Here is a 20,739-nt window from a genome sequence, read left to right on the forward strand (position 1 = left end):
TATGCAAAAGCATGAATGATAAGGCCACTGTGTGAACATATTGGAGGTTGTGTCACCGTCACCGTAATATGGTTCGAATATAGCTAATAAAAGCTTCAATTTAAGAAAGGAAAAGTATAACATATCATTATGTAAAACATATGCAAATATGAAAAAATTCTATTTGATTTTGTTTAATATTTGGAGAATTTCTTTTTAAACTTCCTCTTGAAGCCGCCAGTCGATTAACCTGCAACTCATATCCACAACAGTATTTACAAAACCTTCCATTTTGAATGATAAATCCAAAACACGCCTAATCCAGCACAGTGCTAGCTTGCCAGGCTAGATGATGTTCAGATTGGATAGTACTGCTACTGCCGAAACACACATGCCCATCTATTCGGGTATTAGATCGATCTGATGACATTCATCGTGCAATAGTATTGCCCCCTTTTTTTTGCGGGTGCGTGCAATAGTTCTGTCGGGCAGCAATATACCTGAAAATGACCAAAGAGTATATATTTTTTTTGCGGGTAGAAATTTGTATTACTCATCCACCAAAGTCCTTACAATCAATCGCAGCTAGTTCCAAAGCCTCAGGAGGACCAGAACCTAGCCAAGTCATGGTTCTACCCTCACTACGAGCAAATTTAGCTAAGCTATCACTAACTTTATTTTGGCTACGACTTACATGAGTAATACAATTTTCACGTAGAGACATAAGATATCTAATCTCCTTGATGATAGACGAATATACCGATCTGTCAACCTCTGAAGCCTGGATCAATTTCACTGCAATTATAGAATCCATGTCGATCTGCACTGGTAACTCACTTCTCTGGATGGAGAAAGATAAACCTTCCATGCATGCACATAATTCAGCTTCAAGTGCATCCCGGCAAAAAAATAACTGCCTACAGGAAGAGAATATGCCTTAAGAAAAATCAAAGCTAAGCAAAAAAAACAATAAAATTCATACTAAACTACAGGTGTGTGCAAGTATGAGAGAGAGATGCAGGATTGAATTTCCTGTAGTAAACAGTATGTTTCACCTTTTTATTCCGTCCAATCAGCGCCTTACATAAAACAAAACGAAGAGAGATGACTACGATCCATCGCTTTAAATCAACGTTGTTCCATCTGTTTATTCCTTCAAACAATAAATAAATAAAATAAAACGAAGAGGGGACTGAGATGGTTGTTTCATGCTTGCCGGGAATGCTTGAATTAGAGAGGATTGTGGATTAGAAAGACTGACCGGACTGTTGCACGGATGAGGCGGCTGGAAACAGAACAGATCTCGCTTCTAAAAGATGCTTCCTCCACATATAAATCAGAGCTTCAAAGTTCCAATCCAAATAAACCTGAGATCGCTTAGATTTGGGGAGATAGAGAAGGAGAGCACCGACCTTTTGGTGCAGGAGATGTTGGCGGAGGACGACAGCAGTGAGACGTGTGGCTTGCCTGGAGCTATGGTCGACACCGGGGCACGAGGATTGGGCCAGCGGTGTCCGCGGGGATTGATTCATCGGCAACAGATTGCGGGCTCAAATCAATTACGGTGATCGGAGGGCCCTGGGTCGGCAGCAACATGCACGTCTTAGGCGGCGACCCCCCACGAACGCTGGGCTAGCAGCGGCACAGCACCATGACTGCTCAGAGCGAGATGTGTATGGTAGCTTTGCCACGGCTGATGATGAAGGGGGTTATTTGTTTGGGTGAGTGGAACTATATGGAGAATACGAAGAGGAGGGGGCGTCATTGAGAAAATAAAGTGGGAGGATGGTGGAGAAGATGATGCGTCTTCATTCCAGAAAAGTCCATAATTTACGGATGGAAACGGATGACGGATGGTAAGGCCATCTCCACCGCGCGACTCCAAAACGTCCGGGTCTGTCCGTTTGAGATTACACGGATAAATGAGACGACCCAGCGTGCTACCCTATCTGTAAAAAGTGTCCGTTTCTGGTCCGTCTCACCCCATCCCGGAAGCAAAGTTGGGCTGGATTTGCGTCTGAAACGGACCCGAGCGGACGCTCTTTGTCTCCTCCTCGTCCGGGCGTGTCCTTTTGCATGTGACCCTGGCCCGCCTGTCATTGGCACAAAAGTGGCCCACACACCCACCCACCCACCCCTCTCTCTCCTCCTTTTTCTTTCCCTGGCCCACCACGCACACACACCACCACGAGGCACCCGCGGGCGACGAGGAGCACACGGCGCGGTGGCACTCCCGCCGGCCGGCCTTGCCTTGCCGTCGTTGAGGTCCTGCCGCCGCGGGAGAGGAGTGCGCCGGCGCGCGCGGCAAGCTTGGGGCGCGGACGGGCGCAACGGACGCGGCAGCTCGGCGCAGGCTAGCGCGGTAGCTCGGCGCAGGCGAGCGGCTGTGGGCTGCCGCGGGCGCGCGCAGCCGCAGCCGAGCGCAAGTGATGGCGGCGCGGTGCAGGGCGCGGCGGCGAGCGCGGCGGCTGGACCAGGGGGCGCGGCGGTGGGCGGCGTGCGCGGGGCGAGCGTGAGGCCGGCGGCGAGGCGGGCGCGGCAAGGCGGGGTGAGCGCGAGGCGGGGAGGCGCGGCGAGGACGCGGCGAGGCGAGGGCGCGGGCAGGTGCGGCGAGGCGAGGAGCGCTTCGGCCGAAGCATGGCACCGCACGGACGTCGCGGCGAGCGACGGGAGCACGGGCATGCTAGCTAGTGAGGCACCGCGTTCGCGTCCTTGCTAGCTAGCCAGCCAGCCGCCGCATTCGCGTGCCTGCTTGCTAGCTAGCTAGCCAGCCGCCGTGTTCGCGTGCATGGGCCGCTGCCGTGTGCGAGCGCGTGGGCTGCGGCGAGGCGGCCGCGGCGGATGGCGGCCGGCGGGGCACGACCTGGGCACGAGTGCGGCGAATCCGGACAGCGCCGGTCCTCCTCGTCGACGCCGCCGGCAGCCGTCCGTAAAGTGTTCGATGAAATGTCTAAAGCAGAATACATCCGGACATATTTTGGGTTGGATTGGCTGCGGTGGGCGCCTCGATGGTGGGACGACCGCATGCGGACATGCATGTCCGTTTTTCTATCCCAAACGGACAAAATCCGGTCAAACCAGACGTCCGTTTGGGGTCATGCGGTGGAGTTGGCCTAACAAAACGTTGTGCTTCGGTCCTTTCTGTACACCAGTAGCGGGACGTTTGATGTGGCATCATGCATATTGAAAGTTGCTGATATGGCAGATTGCTGAATTGGATAGCTTGCATGTCGAATAAATACTTGTAGTGGGGATGAATCTCTTAAGTATATAGGATATAGGTTTGAGTGGATGTTAAAATTCCTATAGAATTTCTATAGTAGAAACAAATCCTTGCACCTTGAATTATACACGAAGAAATCTAAATCTAAAGCTACTACTATTTTTTTAATGTAGAAATGTTTCCTACTTGCCCTGTGTGTGAACAAAGAGTATGCATGTATTTTTGCATGAGACTGGAAAATAATGTTAGTGGACGCTGACATGACACGCTTGATAAGGTGGAAGGCCACCTGTTAAGAAAATTAGAGTTAGTGAGGATTAACTATTTAGAAATAGTAGATTCCTACGAAAATTCTTTAAATCGGACAAAGCAATGTTATTTATTCTCCTTTACTAAAGATCAATATGTTTTTTTAGAATGAAGGTGATTGCCCGACCTTAAGAATGAGGTATTTATGATTTACAAGAGTTCTAAAATATGAAAAAAAGACCGTGAACATATAGCAAAGTTTCGATGCGCGAGCAGAAAGGTCTACATAGCAGCGCAACGCATGTCAAACAAACGGGAAACAAAAGGACCGCCCTGGGCCGCCGTCGCCAACACCCCCAACGACGCAAAAGGCATACACCCTAGCGCCAGTGGCGGATCTAGGATTTAAAAATGTGGGGCAACAATGAACAAGATTAAAATGCAAAGTTCAAGAAGGCGCGCCTGGGCGCAAGGCATTGGCTCAACGCCTCGCTTTGCCCCTGTGCGCCAGGAAAAGCGTTGGTGCTGTTGGTGGCTGAAAGTGTTGGCGCTGTTGATGCTCTCTAGAGTCTAGATGTAGATGAACTGCTGCTGTTGATGCTCTCTAGAGTCTAGATGTTGATGTACTGCTGTTGTTGATGCTCTCTAGAGCCTAGATGTTGATGTACTGCTGCTGTTGATGCTCTCTAGAGCCTAGATATTGATGTACTGCCGTTGTTTATGCTCTAGCTGTTGTAACATGTACTACTGTTTTTTTGCTACTACAGTGTTAGTTTCGCTGTTGCTAGCTGTTGCCTGCTACTAGTTAGTGCTTAGTAGTTACTGCTAGCAGTGCTAGTAGCTGTTGTTGCTTCTATTGCTTGTGCAATTGTGCTAATGCTGCTGGCGTGCTGCTATGTCATAGTTTGTAGGAGAGAGCACAAGGTTATAATTATACTCCGGTTTACATTCTAGCACTATTTTAGACAGCAAAACACTCTTTGTCCCGTCTCTGTATAATTGTATACGAAACGCCTAATTGCGTCTAATCACGCCTAAGCTAGCAAAGCGCAAGTAGGTGGCCAGACACATAATTAACGCCTAACACTTTCTTGAACTTCGTTAAAATGGCTAGGACAAAATCCCTACAAACTCTAAGCCCCCTTGAAAGGAAGCTCCCCGGTTAGTCGTGGGCTTTGGAAGACGTGGGCCCACGTTGTTATCCTTCCTTCCCAACACGTATGACCCATTCCCAATGACATGTGGGTCTAGAGTATGTTACCCCTTAAAAAAAACTGGTTTAGAGTATTCTGTACTCGTGGGAAACACAGGCGAGAGAGCCGAAGGCAAAGAAATTGAGGGGATGCGGCGACAGGGGCAAGCTTGACCGCCGTAGGAGGTGCCATGGCTGGGGGTGATGTGTGGTGAGCCGCGGCGGGCACCCGGCGGGAGCGCGGTGAGAGGTGGGCTGGTGGTGTGAAGAAACGGCACGATGGACCAGCGGTTGTGTGGGAGCTACAGCGGCGCACACCCGTGCTGGGGCTGCACAGGTGCGTGTCTGATGCTTGCCTGGGTGCTGAGAGATTGAAAGAGAGATGGGAGAGATTGAAAGGGAGATGATGGAGAGATTGAGAGCTATATGCTGATATAATCTATCTATATAAAGATAAAGAGGCAATCGTGTCAGGAAGCGGGTTTTTCTTTGGCTTAGGCTTCGTTTGGTGGGACGGATCGTTTTCTCTTTGTATGGTGTGGCCGCCTAGTTAGCTTGATTTGTTCTGTTTTGGTTGCTTGAGCCTCGTGAGTCTGTCCAAGCAGTGAATAGAGTTCTGATTAGTTATTCTTTAGTGTGCCTGATTAGGTGCAGGTTAGACGGCTTGTCGTTCATGTTCAGAGCGACTTGATAAGATCACCCTTGACAGATTCCGCACTTCATCCATATCCGCCTTTTCTTTTACAGGTATGACTACTTCTCTCTAATATCTACGATGGCTTACCAAGACAATGAATTATGTTGCTTTTATAGCAACTTATCGCAGAATAAAATGAGCATAGCAGACAAATTACATGCAAGTATTGTGATTAATATGCAATATTTGTAGATATTTTTTCGGCAATGCATGAAAAAAATCCCAATATTGTACTGCTGCAAGAAAAATTAAAATAGTTGATACTAAAATTGCACTTTTATGTCATCAGACACCACCAAAAATTCTGCTAGAGCCAAGCGGAATCAAAGATGAAGTCATACCTTATTCACCTATATTTTCTGATCATATGTGGTAGTTTGGATTCATTGATTGTTACTAGAAATGATGTGCTATTGCTTGGATGAAGAGATATGATGCTGGAGAGGTACTTAGCGGAATGACCAAGTGATGTGCATGTTATTTCCAGTTTGTGGGCAGGATAATTATATATTCCTTGCATTATGATTCTGAAACTTCTATCAACAAAACAAGCATCTTATAGCCATAAAAAAGGCCGGGGCCGAGTCATCAATTCCTCAAATTACTCCCCTTATCAAGTTGCTGATGTTTATCTTCTTCCTTGTTTGGTAGTATCGATAGTAACTATCACAGGTTCAGTTCTCTTACTATAGTAAATCCGACAATATTTGTTGTGCATTCTTCTGGCAAGACAGTTGAACTTCAACAAAACAAACATGCGTATCACCTAATTAGAATGCAAGTTAAGCCTTCTCTTGTGACGTCCATCCCGGTCTCCATCCATTTCCAGTCTTTTGTATTTGGAGTATAATTATACATCATGCTTACTCTATCACCCGCTACTGAACTACTATGAAAGCAAAATGCTTTTTTGTTTTTTACCCATGGCTCGGTTTCTATATCCATTACAATTTGGTGTTCACAATTTCTTTTACTCAACTTTTATGTAGCTGTTTGCACGTGCAAAGTACACTGAACTTATATAAAACTGACACTAGAGGAATTGTGTTACTGTCGAAGCCTTCAAGGCGCCTCTCAACACAAGTTTGACTCGGTGTTGCTTGGAAAGAGCACCAATACATTTATTTTTAGTGGGTTTGATAGAGGTACTTATCATGATAAGAATAAGACCAGGTAGCAGTATAAATTGCATCTTTTCTTATCCGCGGATGGAATTTAGCATTATTCTTGAATTGCCGCTCCAGTTAAGTCGTTGCTTATTCATTGGTTTGAAAAATGTATTATTACGATGAGAGTGCAATTAAGTATTTTGCAAGGGAGTTGATTAGGCATTACAAGTCATGCCACTACATACACTATTTTATAAATATTGAATGTAGCATATGCAAATTATTGCTCTAATTCATAAAATTTAGGAAGAGGAAGAGGAGGAAGAGGACACCATCAAGAACAAAGACATGAACAAACAAATGTTAGGGAAACAGCGCGGCAAAGCGTGCGTCGTCTTCTAGTATATACTACACTACACCAAATTTAGTATGATGGACATACATTGCACTAGTTAAATAGAATTTGTAATTTGTGTATGGGGGCCATGGCCCCCCATGACCCCACCCCTAGATCCGCCAATGCCTAGCGCAGCTTGATGTCGGGACGTGGCGCGTAGACCCTGGCACTTGGTGTGGATCATACCAATAAAAATATCAAGACGTTATTGGTCACCCCAAAAGCCTCTACAACTGCAATAACATAAATGCTTGTAATGATGTGGCCCATGTACTACCAGGCCATGATGAGGGGGAAACCAGTGAATGTTTCTTTAAATTCTTAGATTTTGTACTTTTTTCTATCACCAGTGATCTTGCTAGATCTTCTATTCAAGGGCCCTCTTTAGAAAATTTGATTCTTAAAGAAATTTTCCTAGATCATAGGGGTGGACTACTGAATTTCTACAGAATCTATTTCTACATCCCCACTCCATGGGAATTTGAACATAAGCTCAAATCTCATTTTGTTTTTTCATTAGGAAAATCAATACACATTTGTCCCATCTCTCTGTATCTCTCCAGTCCCCCAAAATAACCATCACGAAAAGCGGACAGTAAAAGTTCCTGATTTTCAAATCCTGTAGAATCTTATGATACATGACTTTTTTTACAGCATGGCACATGAACATATCAATCATGTGTTTTTTCTATTTATAGTTTTCAAATATTTGCAAATGGCCTATGAAAGGTCTAAAAAAAAGCGGCCCTAAAATACCGCCACGGTGCGTCCTGCGGACCGAGCCAGGGTTTTACGGCCTCCACCAGTCTCTCCACCCAGCGAAACCCCCAAATCCCCCTCCCCCCCGCACCGCCAATGGCGACGCCGCCGGCGCCGTCGCCGTCGCCGGTCAGGCTCCGGCTCGTGTTCGACAAGGCCCGCCTTCTCCGGCGGGCGCAGAGGGACCTCCGGCGCTGCTGGCTCCTCCTCCGGCCCGAGCTCGCCACCGTCGCCGACCTCGCCGCCCACGTGGCCGCCCGCTTCCGCCTCCACCGCTCCTGCCCCGGCGGCGTCGTCTTGACGGTGGGACGCTCTCCTCCCTCCTCCCCTTCACCCTTCTACATTTTGTATGACGCATGGGGCTCTCAGTCGGGGACTCCCCGTACACGAATGCCCGAGGGTTTCCGGGCAGTTCTTAGATTCTTGTGGATTTTCCCCTTCTATTTTTGTCGATTCTTAGCTTCTGTACTAGGAATTGATGGATTGTCTCTCTGCGCAGATGGATGGATTCGCCGTGCCGCCTTTCGAGTCGACCTGTATCTTCAGGGACAAGGATATCATAAGGTATTCGGTCGAGGATTGAATTTTTTGTACTCTCGTTGAATCTAATGTGGTCTCCGATGTAACATTGTGGCGTCTGGATCTCTGTGTTCCGATTTTGGGGGAATCCATGGGGTGTGGGCTTGTGGCTATGCAGAACACCCATGTCAGATTCACTGGGTGCGCATGCTACGTTTCGTTGTAGTGTGTATCTGCCATTTTCCTCTGGAAAGATGAAAGCCCAGACGGATTATCATCCCGAGTCAAATCTCATATGTCCAAGACTGAGTGGGCTGTGAACATACGAGACATCTGCATGGCAGTTATCCCCATATAAACGATGCTTCAAGTGTTCGGCATGATATAAGTAAATTATGTTTCCTTTGAAGAGCTAGAGTTTCACATGAATGATGGCATTCCGTAGGAGAACTCTCCTGTGTTTTTGGATGTAGCATGTCGGGTTTCCACTGGCATGTTGAGTTGTATACTTATATGGGGATGGTGAGGAAATTTGTGGTGAACAATTTCCGTTTACACCTGTACTTGGCTAGGAAAAAAAATCTTTTCCATCTAGTATTCCAGTTTCAATACAACCATGCGTGTAAATTGTGGAAATGATGTTATTTACAACAATTGCAGGGTTCAACAGAAAGCTTGCAAGAGAATGGTACACCATGATGATGTACACTGTATTGAAGATCCCGAGAAAGTAGAAATGCGTCCGCTTCCGACTGAGGATAAAATCCTTGCAATTGAGTATCAAATTGACTCTAGTAAGCATCAAGAAGAAGAGGTGCATTGTGATCATCAGCCTGAAGAAAAGGTAACATCCGACCACGATCTAGAAAATGGGCATACAAGCTCGAAGAGGAAACGAAAAGATGAAGATGCAAAAATACCTGAGAGCTCAAGGTATCCTCGTTTGTTACCATATTTTTTTGTCCTGTTTGCAAAATTAAGGATTACCACTCAGTCTGTATTTTCATAAGTCATAACAGTAAAAGAAACTGAAGAAGTTGATGATTACACAACCATTTAGATCACATCTGGTTTCATGGCTGCTTGCTTCTCCTATCCCGTGTTGCGTTCTGTTCTGTTCAAGTGATTCTGCTACATCTGGTGATGCAGGAGAAAGAAACTGAAGAAGGCAAAACACATCGGGTGCAGCAAGGTAGATGACATTTGCCAAGATCAGGGATCTCATGGTTCCAAAGAGTCGAAGCCGTCCACTATTGGTATTGAAGAAAAGAAGGCTGATATTCAAACTGAATGTACTGTTGAGTTGGATGGAAAGCAAAAACCTGACAGGTAATATATTAAGTTTCTTCTTTCCACCCCATCCGATAAACAAGTTTTCTTCTTCCTGGTAGTGGCACTACCAAGGATCATGGACAGCGAAGTACCAATCCAGGCAATAAAATCACCACTAGTAAATGGTGCTAAATTGGTTTAAATTACATGCTTATAGCATATCGAGTATATCACCACAACATACTTTGGATATACTCGAATGCTATAATCTTTTGTGCATTAAAGGTGTACGGAGTTCCATTGTCCCTTATGTTTATGTCACCAAGAGATAGTGATGACATGTCATTATGTTTGCATAAACTGCAAGAAGCTTTTTGAACATGGCATTTTCTAATGATTCAGCATTTATCTCTGTTACACCATTTTAAAGACTGTTTTTGCCTTTTTGTAATGGCAGTTATTTTTATTTTTGTTTCTAGTTATATATGTACAACAGAATGTGAGCATTAATACAAAGTACGTCCTAGTTCGTTTTTAATAGGTGGTATCTACATATATTAACAGTAATTCTGGTAAAAAAATAGGTAGTATCATGATACAATAAGACTTATGGACTCCTTTGCAGTCTTTTCATATTGTTCACGCTGGAGTATCTTAGAATTAGTGTCATTCTTTTTCTGTTATATCTTTGCAAAAAACTAATCTTGGAACATTTTCAGGTGCAATAAGACCGAGTTGAGTTGCGAAACTGAGGTGGCTGGGCAGACAACTCAAATTCCTAAAACGGTTTGTGTAATCTGCATTTCTGCTTTTAGAGAAATTCAGTGATTGGCTCTATCTCTGTTAGTTTATTTGGGCTGTAAATATTTTCCTCATCAACTTTCATGTTTCTTATAGTTGGTAAACATTATCATGTATCTATAGTACGTTATGAGACCCAAAGTTCTCAAAACTGATCTAAAGATACCGCAATGACGGATCATTGTAAATAATAATAATAATCTTATGGCCAGGTTGGGCATTGCATCGCTAAACGTAGTAATAGTAAGTATCTGTTCTTGGCCAAAATAGACCTACTCAATTTTTTCCAATATATTCTACTGCACTTTTCATTTAGTATAAAATAAATATGTACAGCAGATGCTACTTGTAAGATAAGATATTTAAATTGCCTAGAGATTTAGATGGAGTTGTATTTCCTTCTCTTAATTTGATTTATTCTTTTGGCTTTGATAAGACAACAGATAGGACTGGATCATGCTCCTTTAGCTCCTCTTTGATATGCTAATAACGGGCATACTAAAATTTTGAAACAGAAGCTATGATGTAACAGTTTTTCTGCCTCTGCATTTTGGTTAATTATCACATGTATTTTTGTCTTTGTTTTGTCCTGTCAGAGTCGAAGTGCTCGTCGTAAGAAAATCAAAAGGCAACTTAGGAAGCTAGAGAAAGAAAAGCTGAAAGAGGTATTTTGTTAACTATTTTTTGTGTTCTCTTTTGGCTTCACATGGTATCTTTTATATCCTTATTACTAGGGCATGTTGGGTAGGAATTCGGATAGCACTGCAGATTTGTGAATCACTGCCACTGACAATCTTTGTTGGATCAGTGTCAGACAAAGAGATAAGTTGTTTAAGTAGATGTTTAAATAATCTCACTAATCACATCCACATGTGGACCTTTTCAAATCAAGCCACGCTCTTTCCTTAAATTCTACCTTTTCCAAGACTCAAGAAGACAGTCGGTGAGTTGATATTAGAGTCTCACAAGAGTTTGAACCTGTAGACTGGTAAGGCAATCATTGTCTAAGAATCCGTAGTAGGGTTCATTATTGATTTATGGTTGTACTACTTTACGAGCATTCTGTAACTCATGTTACTTCCGAATGCTTCATTCATCCTCTGAACCCAATCGTCTGGTGATGGCTTCTCTCCCCTCTCATCCCCACTTTATCACCCAGATTCCAGTCTCTCCCGGACACAGCTCGCTAGCCTATCCAGCTTCGCTCTCCCGTGCGAGACCCACCTTCTCCCAGTGGCGCTGCTCTTCGAGATCATCCTGTCTCACCCATCCCGATCCTAAATTGCGCCATGCAGCCGAGCCACGGAGACCTCACCCATGGGGACGGCTGGTGGCAGCCGAGACAAAGGCAACAGGAGGAATCGCGGCAATCGTGGCGGCTGTGAAATGGGCCTCCATGGGGGGGGCTCCCGGTGCTGCAGCAGAGGCGGTAGGAGGAATGATGTTGGTTGTTGTTGCAAAACAAGAAGGTCTGTTCTAAACTTGCACGTGGGGCTGAAAGAGAACCTTAATGTATTTCAATTGGTACCCTACTCCAGTGGCTCTAGATCTCCCATGCGATTAGCACAATTGTCGTACTTGATATGGTCTCATATCTATTGTAGTCATAAAACATAAATGGTGTTAGCCAAACATATTAATCCGCAATGTATATTTGTAGAATGTGGACTGCCAGGAATCACCCGCTGCTGCTGACTGTCCATCCTCAAGCAATCACGATGATCTTCCTTGCCCGTCAAGCAATGAGAATGGCCCTCACTTGCCATTTTCAAGCCATGAAGCAGAGGAGGAAGAATCTGATGCATCAGAAGATATTGTTCCAGTTGTGGTTCGTCCTGGTCACATTCGCTTTGAGCCAGCAGGTATTCCTGAGCCCGTGAAGAGCTAATTCCTGTTAATACGATTTTCTGCATTGCAACAGTTGATTTGTCGATTGGCACTTCGCTGATAGTGTATCTGTTTACCATCCCCATTGGGAAAGAAAGCTTGTACGAATTGTAGTGCCCCTGACTACACTGCATGTGAGCTTGCACACATGTCATTATGCATGTCCAAACATGGACACATTCTATGCTCTGTATGGTCAACTGGAAAACGTTTTTTGACATCTTGATAATAATTTGCTATTATTCAAGTTTTTATTATGTTTTTTTTGTATGAGCTGCTTGCCTGCTTGTGCCCTGCCTCTTGACTCTTGAGTCATACTTGAAGCTCAAAATATAGTGAAATTGTTACGAAATTACTTTCATAGTTTTTGTGGTAGAGTTATTGTAGTCATTCAGTGCAATTTGACATTCATAAAAGAGGCAAACGATTTATGTTGTGTTTTTTTTGGAAAAATACCCTATAATTTGCATCGTGGACCAATTAGTCTGCTTATTTATACCTGAAAGGGGTGGATCCTCAAGGCAGATCATTGTGCTAAGTTAGGAAATATAAAACATTGCTGCTCCCAAGCCTATGAATTTTGTTCCTGAATTGATCTTCTGAGAGAAAATATCCAAGGAGGATAGTTTTACTGTTGCCAAGTGGCACTGCTGGTAGATTGTGTTGTTCACTATGTCTACAGTCACCATTACTTGGATTCACTGTGTCCATAGTCACCATTAGTTGGAAATATTAATATAGTTGGTTTGCTTTTTAGTTACTTAGTCGAGTTTATTTGTTTTTATAGATTAGGTGTATTAGAGATAAGTTCACTTGGCATTGGAGATCTGTCCTATTAGGTCATGGAAGGGACCGCATTGCATCTTTGCTTTCTCTCTCAACACCTCTGTATCTCAGATTATATCCAACCTTCTCCTCTGAAAACCTTTATCCCCTTCAAGCAATGTCATCTGCCTGCCCTCTACTACACAGTAGGTACCCCGATGAACCAAGATTTGTATCACAGTGAGACTAATTAAGGGTCAACTACTAGGCTTCTAAAATAAAAGTTTAGGTTGGGCTGCCAGAATAAGCGGGGTAAGGGGCAGCTTATTTTGGCAGCCACCCATAAGCCCCCAAAGAACTGTCCCGACAGTCAGTTGTCTAAGTGGCTATGGAGCTATATATTTTTTCTGTGTGAATCAACTATATTGCAGTTCCATTTTCCCTTCATGACTTGTATTTTTTTAAACTTTTCTAACAGTTCTATAGGAATCATCATTCTTGTGTTATAGACATCATTATACAAACTTCAATCCCTACCTGAATAATCATTTATTTTGTTTAACACAGAATTATTTGTGTTTCTAGGTGAACCAAATACGTCATCAGCGAAGGAAACACAGGTTTACTTACTTCTCTTTGTCCTTTCTGTTATTCATCATGGAATGCCTATAATGTTCAACCATTCTGCAACAACTAAAATTTGGGGCCTATCTATGTAGTTACTGAAACATGTTGCTTATCCCTCAGTTCAATTGGATGCGTTGTTCTGCTCAAATATTTTTCAACAGACAACAGATGCAAAGACCTAAATGTTGACTTGTGGATTAACTTCTGACTCTGTCCTACATGCTATATTTTTTATTTCATTAGCTTTAGACTCAAAATTAGTACTCCAGATAGCCTATTCCTTTATAAGAAACTTAGATACGAGGGTTATTTCATCTCGACGGGGTACCAACATTCAAGAAGAAATAGCCCACTATGTCAAAACTTTGTGGGAACAACAGATAAAACATTTAAAAAAATTCCCCTAAAAAGCTACAGCTAGGAGGAGAGTATGAAGTCGACAAGCAGCGAAATGGAGTGAACTTTCCTTTCCATATCTTCCAATGTGGACTGAGTTTTATTCTGAAATGTTAATAGTTTGCAGAATATCATCCCTTCCCCATATGTTCTTTAACAGATCTTTTTAAAGCCTTTACACGTGGTTGGGGTGTTAATGATAGGTTCTTTTCCATTTTCCATCTTATATTTAGCTCAAGTTTCATGGGGTATCCAGCGCATGTGTGTGCAGAAATATATAATGCAGATTGGTAAAATCTAAGTTAGATGTAGATTTGAATTATGCATTATCAAGATTACCATTTTATGTACATGAAAATAGGAAATAGAAAATATTGTTTAAGTTGAGTAAAATCAGCATCTACTTCCCTTCCCATTGATGTTGTGCTTCTTGTTGCAGGCAAATTTCACATGGGGTGGAACCATGAGCAAAAAGAAGGGACAGAAGTGGGGAATGAACAACTCAAATAAGAAAAGTGCTCATACCTGCAATCTTGGGAAAATAGTTGGAAGCGATACTGAAGTTAACCACCTTGTGGTAGATAGTAGGGATGAGGAAAATGTTTTTTCTGGGGCCAGTAATCAAAAAGTCAATGAGATCAATCATGATGTGTTAGCAAAGGAAAAATCTGTTGCTGAGGAAGGGAAGTCTGCCAGCGAACCTTTGGACTTTGAAGCTCTGTACCCCCTAACACGTCTTCCAGTGGTATTGGTTTCCGTTAGTTGCTTTGCAGAAGTTGCTTATTCTTAAGCTGTATTTTATTGTCTAGTTTAATTCTCTTTGTGAGCTTACCCTTTTTTTTTCTGTTACAGGAGGGAGATCTGATTGCTTATCGATTGGTTACGCTGTCTTCCTTGTGGTGTCCGGAGATTTCTTCGTATCGGGTATGACACTATTTCTACTAGAAGTTTCAATTTCTTATGGAAGCACTTCTGCATGGGTCATTTGTTGCTTCAAACATGCGAGGGCAAACATGAAAGCAAAACACATCTTAAATATTCGAGCCATCGGCTGTGCTTTAATTTGGGCAACCTATGTTTCATCATTTTACACACTGTTTCAGGTTGGTAAAGTTCTTATGTATGATCTGATATCATCGCGCATCATTCTGTTACCTGTTCCGGAGCATCCAATCATCACGGAGGAAATGACATGCGAGGACGAGTCAGATGCTATGATGGTGGATACGTCACCCTACAAGGAAGATGGCTCCTTGGAGGTAATCACTCGCTCGTGTTCAATTCCCAATCTAGCCACGTGCGCAAACCCGGTAAACATCACCCTCAGCGTCTACTGCATGCAGATTGAGTACTCCAACCTTCTCGATGTAAGACTAGTGAAGGGCAGCAAGCCAGTATCCGCAGACCTTAGCACTCCCATTAGAGAAACAGGGAAGGAAGGCAAATCACCAGTCGGAGAACCGGTCGCCTTGGACGAAAACAAGGGCAAAGTTCATAGCCAGAATGGAACCTCGGTGCCAGCCTTGGACGAAAACAAGGGCAAAGTTCATAGCCAGAATGGAACCTCGGTGCCACCAGATAGCAGTAAAGGCCCAGAAGCGCCACCAGGTATAGTAGACCTATAGCTAATCTCTTCCTCTATACCTAGCAGGTCTTGCTATTGTACGCGATTTAGAAACAACGTTTTTTTTGCGCAGAGAACACGCGTGATAAGGCCTGGGAGGCAAGCAGCGAGGTCCCAAACGGCAAGCCTGACGATGAAGCCGAGGGGAACAATGGGTGGGGAGCTTGGAAACAGAACGCTAGCACGTCGGCGTGGTCGTATAGAGCGCAGAGAAGCACCGCCCTTGGTCCGACCCTCGCGCTTCTGAGAGGCAACAATGGCAGAGGAGGTGGCAGGGGAGGCGGTAGGGGAGGCGGTAGGGGAGGCGGTAGGGAAGGCGGCAGGGGAGGCAAACCCAACAACCGGAAGTACGGCAAGTGATGATGTGTTAGCACGGCGCGTTCGGCGTTCGGGAGTTGCTGATTCATTTTGTATGCGATGCCTGGCCGAACGAATATGGCGTCTTGTTAGCAGTTGTCAAAACCATTTGGGGGAAAAACAAGATAATGTCTGTTTAACTGTCGATTCGGGATTTAAACGACCACGTGAATGCAATTGATCATCATGCGTGTTGGGGCGGAATAAGTAATATACCCGGGTGCAAAAACAACCACGTAACGAAAACAAGCAAACACATCATGATCTGGTCGTATTTCTGCAAGCATTTCAAAACCTGCCTTCATAATTTAAGTTTTGCGACCGGATTAATATCAACACAATTTGCATCAGGACTTGCAGAGTTTTATTACAGTGAACGCCAGTTCATCAGAATCAGATCCATGGGAAGAAAATTGCACCGTAGTTCCGGTTCTATAGAACAGTGAAATAAACATCCTAAATCATAAAGAACTGATGACAAATAATTTGCGATTTTGAGCGATCCACTGTCAAATAAATACTAGCACGAATTGTGATGTTGACAGTGTGGCGTTGTCCTCTGACGAGCGTTCCCTCGCTAACACACACAACGTGAATGAGTCACTCGCCTCGTCGAGGGACAGGTGTGACCTTATCTCATTCGTGAATAGTCTGTTGACTCGAAGCGACCCTCAATTTGTCCACTTGTGTTTGCTTTGAGTTGTATGCGGTTGTTTATATGGTTGTCGCTGCTTTTATAATCATATATAAAGCGGGACGAAACCCATTTTCGATAGATACAATGTATCATATGTTGTGGAGTCACTGTATAAGGGGTTGTTTGGATACATGTGTTTTGCTAAACTAGTTTCCCCTAAACTCGTTTGCGGTTGTAACTAATCAAAACCATGTTTGGTTGGCACAACAAATCCAAGGATAAGTAAGACTTAGTTTCCATAAAACCAAAAAAGTGGTTTTTGGAAAAACAACGATTCGACGTTTTTGGAAAAACAACTGTCTCCTAGAACATTCTAACGAATCGATTGAAGACAATCAAAGTGAGTGACTCGGTCGTACGTAACACAGCTAATTAACACGTGGCGATCTTAATAAAACTGTAAATGCTGGAACCAAGAAAGGAGGAGGAAGGAACAGGCGAAAGAAGGAGAGACGGAAGATTCGTATGGAACCGGTGAAGGAGCAGCGCTGCTGGCGTCTGGCGAGGTGCAATGCATCCATGCATGCATGCACGTCCCGCCTAATTACGGGGTTATCCTTGCTTGGAAATTTCCAAGAAATTAAAAAAGGACGTTAAAATATTGACTCACGTGCGGCTTCATCACGTACCATTTGCAGTAACATAATTAACCGTCTCGCTCGGCTCACACCACCCAGCTAAATTGCAGCCAGTGGAGTGGAGTGTATTATGCTTGGAAACTTCAGATAGATGCCAGGCGACGAATGGTGGTAATAATATGCCGGATGGTAGCCACTGCCTAATTCAGAGCGAATATGAGAAGGTCAGGTCAGGTGCAATGGACCTCAACATTGACTCACGTGCGGCTAATCTCGCTCACCATTTGAGTGCAGTGGAGTGTATACCACTACCACCCTCTAGCTAACTCCCACTTGATCATACTTAAGTAGGCTAGGCTATTTTCCATGATCACTGATTCGCGTATTTCGGTGGGGTCTGAAATACTTGTAGCCCTGAAATTTCGAGCCAGTTCCAATCCAAAATTTAAATCAGGTTAAATTTTAATAAAATTTACTGGGTTTTCAAAACTCAAAAACCGAAAGAATTTCTGGAATTTCACGTATTTCGGCGACGTCCAAAAGTTTTTCGTTTCCGAAATGAAGAACCTTGGCTACTGATATCTTCTTTCACAATTGCTGTAGTGTAACATTCCTGCATTTTGTGGAGCCCCGGCAAAAGCAAGGCAAGTAGGCAAAGGCACCCAGAAACAGTTCGGAAACCAGGAAGCAGAGCATCTTTTTACATAATCCCAGTTCTACTCTCCCCTGCTTCGTTCTCTTCACAACCAACTCCTGTCGCCGGTATAAAAACCATGGAGGCGCGCTTCCGGTCGTTTCAACTTTCAACTCGACATCAAAGGAACATTCCATGGCTGACCCAAGCAGCACGTGCGCGCCTCCTTCTTCTTCTTCCACGTCGCCGCGGCTCAGCGCCGGCGTCGTCAACTTCTTGGCGCGCCGTGCCATGAACACGCACCACCGAGCAGCAGCAGCAGCAGCATTTCCCCTCCACTCGCCGGGCTCCTCCACCGGCTCCCCCGACTCCGTGCCGTGGAGCAGCTGCCACCACCACCACGCCCCGCCCACGCCGCCCCTGCCGCCGTTCGACACCGACGAGAAGCTCCTGCTCAACACGCTCTCCCAGCACGAGGCAGCGGCGGCGCCGCTGAAGCAAGAGGCAACGGACGCCGAGGTGGCGCCCGGCGTGGGCGGCGGGCGCGCGTTCCGCGGCGTGCGGAAGCGGCCTTGGGGCAAGTACGCGGCGGAGATCCGGGACTCGACGCGGAATGGCGTCAGGGTTTGGCTGGGCACGTTCGAGAGCCCGGAGGCGGCGGCGCTGGCCTACGACCAGGCGGCCTTCGCCATGCGCGGCTGCGCCGCCGTCCTCAACTTCCCCGCCGACCAGGTCCGCCGCTCGCTCGAGGGCGCGGGGGAAGACGTGCGCGGCCGCGCCCACGGGGTGTCGCCCGTGCTGGCGCTCAAGCGGCGGCACTCCATGCGGAGCCGAAAGGCCACGGCGTCGTCGCCGTGCCGCAAGGCCGCCCGTGGCCGGCCGGAGGGCGTGGTGATGGAGCTGGAGGACCTTGGCGCGGAGTACCTCGAGGAACTGCTCGGCGCCGCCGACGACATGACGGCCTCGGCCTACGACTCATGGTGCTCGGGCCATCATTCCATCTGATGCAAGAAGAGAGCTGGTAACGATGGATTGATCACCATGACACCATTTGTGTAGCTCTTTCTTCCCTGTTGCTGTTGCTGTTGTGGGCGGTTCCAGAATTTAGATAGCTTCTGTAGGATGGAGAAACGGGTTGCGAGACCGACGGCATGTTTGGGTCTGAATTTGGATAGCCGTGAAAGATGTGAAGTGACAAATGTTTGGGCTTGAATCCAGTCAAAATGACTGCATGGTTGTAGATAATTCATAGGCGCCAAGTTCGAATTTTGTGTGGCTTGGGTTGCTGTTTTTTTCTTTTAAAAAAGAAACAGAAAAGATACACGGGATTGTTGTTAGTTTTTATCGTTGGCGGGTAAAGTGGACTAGATAAAAGAAGCATGCATGTCCTGATCGACCAGGTCAAGTCCAAAGTCCAAACATGTCTGCCTGCAAGTTGACGTTGGTGTGTGTTGGTAGTCAGTCACGTACGAGTATATGTGTACAAGCTAAACACAATACTAAGATCATCTTCAATAGATGATGCAAATTTGAGGATGCAAAAAGGAGATGTAAACATTTACATCTTAAAAAAAATGCATTTTACATCTTAAAAAAAAAGAGTCAACTCCAACCGATGATGCATATTGGAGATGTAAAAGAGCAACTCCAATAGATGGTGCAAAGTGGAGATGTGAAACCAGCCGCCGGCTGCGTGGCTGTGTACAACTAGTCGGCATGAGCGCTGATGGCCGAGCGCCGAGAGACAGGAGGATCGTCGGTGGACCGAGCGGCGACCGAGCGACGAGAGCCGGGATGTCGAATGCGGCGGGAGGAGCTCGAATGGCCGGCGGTGCGGCTATGAATCGAGCGGTGGATTGGTCGCGGCGGGGCGACGACATTGCGGCACGAGAAGATCAAGTCTGGCGGCGGAAAAGCGCCGGCGGCGTGGAGGCATGTGTGCCGCTCGAATTCGGCGGAGCGGGGCGGGGGAGGGGGTGTGGGGCTCAAATCACGCGGTGCACGCGGCGACGTAGAAGCGGCCAATTCGAAGGCGGGAGACGGCATAGAAACGACGGAACCAGCAGCGGGGACGGTGGAGCGGCCGGATCTAGTAGTGGGGCATCGGCGACATGGTGCGGTAAGCGAGTGGCGCGGCGACGGAAGTGAACGGACTCAAGTCAATGACTACAGCGACGCAGCGGGGTGGGTCATACCAGCGGCGGCTGCGGCGGAGGAGGTGGCTGGGTTGTCAGAGTCGGCCATGGCCCGGGCGGTAGTTGGCGGGCTGCGGAAGGAAAATGAAGCAGTTGGGCAGTTGGCTGGCAGTCGCCAGTTTTAGTGGAGGTGCAAATTTGCATCTCCAGGTGTTATATTTTACATTTTTTGAAGGTGAAGATGTATTTTTTTCATCTACATCATCTGTTGGAGAAGAGTATTTGGGCCTTGAAGATGCAAAGTTAGTTATTTTTGCATCCACATTATCTATTGGAGATGCTCTAACAATAAGTAGTAGTTGGTGTTTGCCAACATACCGTGTATTAAGTTGGGATTGTTGGTTGTTTAAATATTTGATATTACTCCTTTCGTCCCAAAATAAGTGACTTCACCTTAGTATAATTTTATCGTAAAGTTAGTAGAGAGTTGAGACACTTATTTTGGAACGGCGGAAGTATCTCCACTTCTAATGTCTGAGTTGGTTGAATAGTACCATGGTTTATTTTCGTCCCACCACTTTCAAGCGTTTTTTTTTCGCTGGTTTTTTCCGTCCCCCCGCCCACCATCTCTCTCACGTTAATTTTCTTCTTCTTCGCAATTAAAACCGAACCGTGTCCGATCCTCTTTTCATTTATTCGTGCTTGCTATGGCAGGTGTCTATTGAATTCAATCATGTAAATATTTGGTAAGTAAGAATTCAGAAATAATACCATATACATGAGATCACCTTCCAAACAGATCACCTCTCTCCTCGATTTATTTTTCTCACTCATCCCCTTCC

General features: G+C 45.4%; 2 protein-coding genes and 1 long non-coding RNA gene across 5 annotated transcripts; 2 read left to right on the top strand and 1 right to left on the bottom strand.

Moving 5' to 3' along the window:
- Positions 1-476: 476 nt before the first annotated feature.
- Positions 477-2,083, bottom strand: LOC123095894 (uncharacterized). Of its 3 annotated transcripts, none has more exons than XR_006446372.1 (3): positions 1,241-2,076; positions 1,035-1,132; positions 477-896 (listed from the first exon to the last, which is right to left on the bottom strand). It is a non-coding gene; the product is annotated as an uncharacterized lncRNA (long non-coding RNA). The 3 variants fall into 3 exon arrangements; XR_006446373.1 differs by having other exon boundaries at positions 1,035-1,122; positions 1,241-2,075; XR_006446371.1 differs by having other exon boundaries at positions 1,035-2,083.
- A 5,535-nt stretch (positions 2,084-7,618) lies between these two features.
- Positions 7,619-16,037, top strand: LOC123139527 (coilin). Its single transcript, XM_044559307.1, has 13 exons — positions 7,619-7,908; positions 8,105-8,169; positions 8,785-9,057; positions 9,274-9,453; positions 10,116-10,182; positions 10,794-10,862; positions 11,858-12,059; positions 13,435-13,469; positions 14,312-14,617; positions 14,725-14,796; positions 14,976-15,131; positions 15,216-15,480; positions 15,570-16,037. The coding sequence occupies exons 1-13, from the start codon at positions 7,702-7,704 to the stop codon at positions 15,854-15,856; spliced, it is 2,184 nt and encodes a 727-aa protein (XP_044415242.1). The 5' UTR covers positions 7,619-7,701; the 3' UTR covers positions 15,857-16,037.
- Positions 16,038-17,957: 1,920 nt separating this feature from the next.
- On the top strand, positions 17,958-18,798 carry LOC123095907 (ethylene-responsive transcription factor 1B-like). The gene has a single exon (XM_044517483.1). It carries the CDS (start codon positions 17,958-17,960, stop codon positions 18,765-18,767), a length of 810 nt encoding a protein of 269 aa, XP_044373418.1. The 3' UTR covers positions 18,768-18,798.
- The last annotated feature ends 1,941 nt before the right edge of the window (positions 18,799-20,739 follow it).

Source organism: Triticum aestivum, chromosome 1B, assembly GCF_018294505.1.
Source record: "Triticum aestivum cultivar Chinese Spring chromosome 1B, IWGSC CS RefSeq v2.1, whole genome shotgun sequence".
In the NCBI taxonomy this organism is placed as follows: domain Eukaryota; kingdom Viridiplantae; phylum Streptophyta; class Magnoliopsida; order Poales; family Poaceae; genus Triticum; species Triticum aestivum.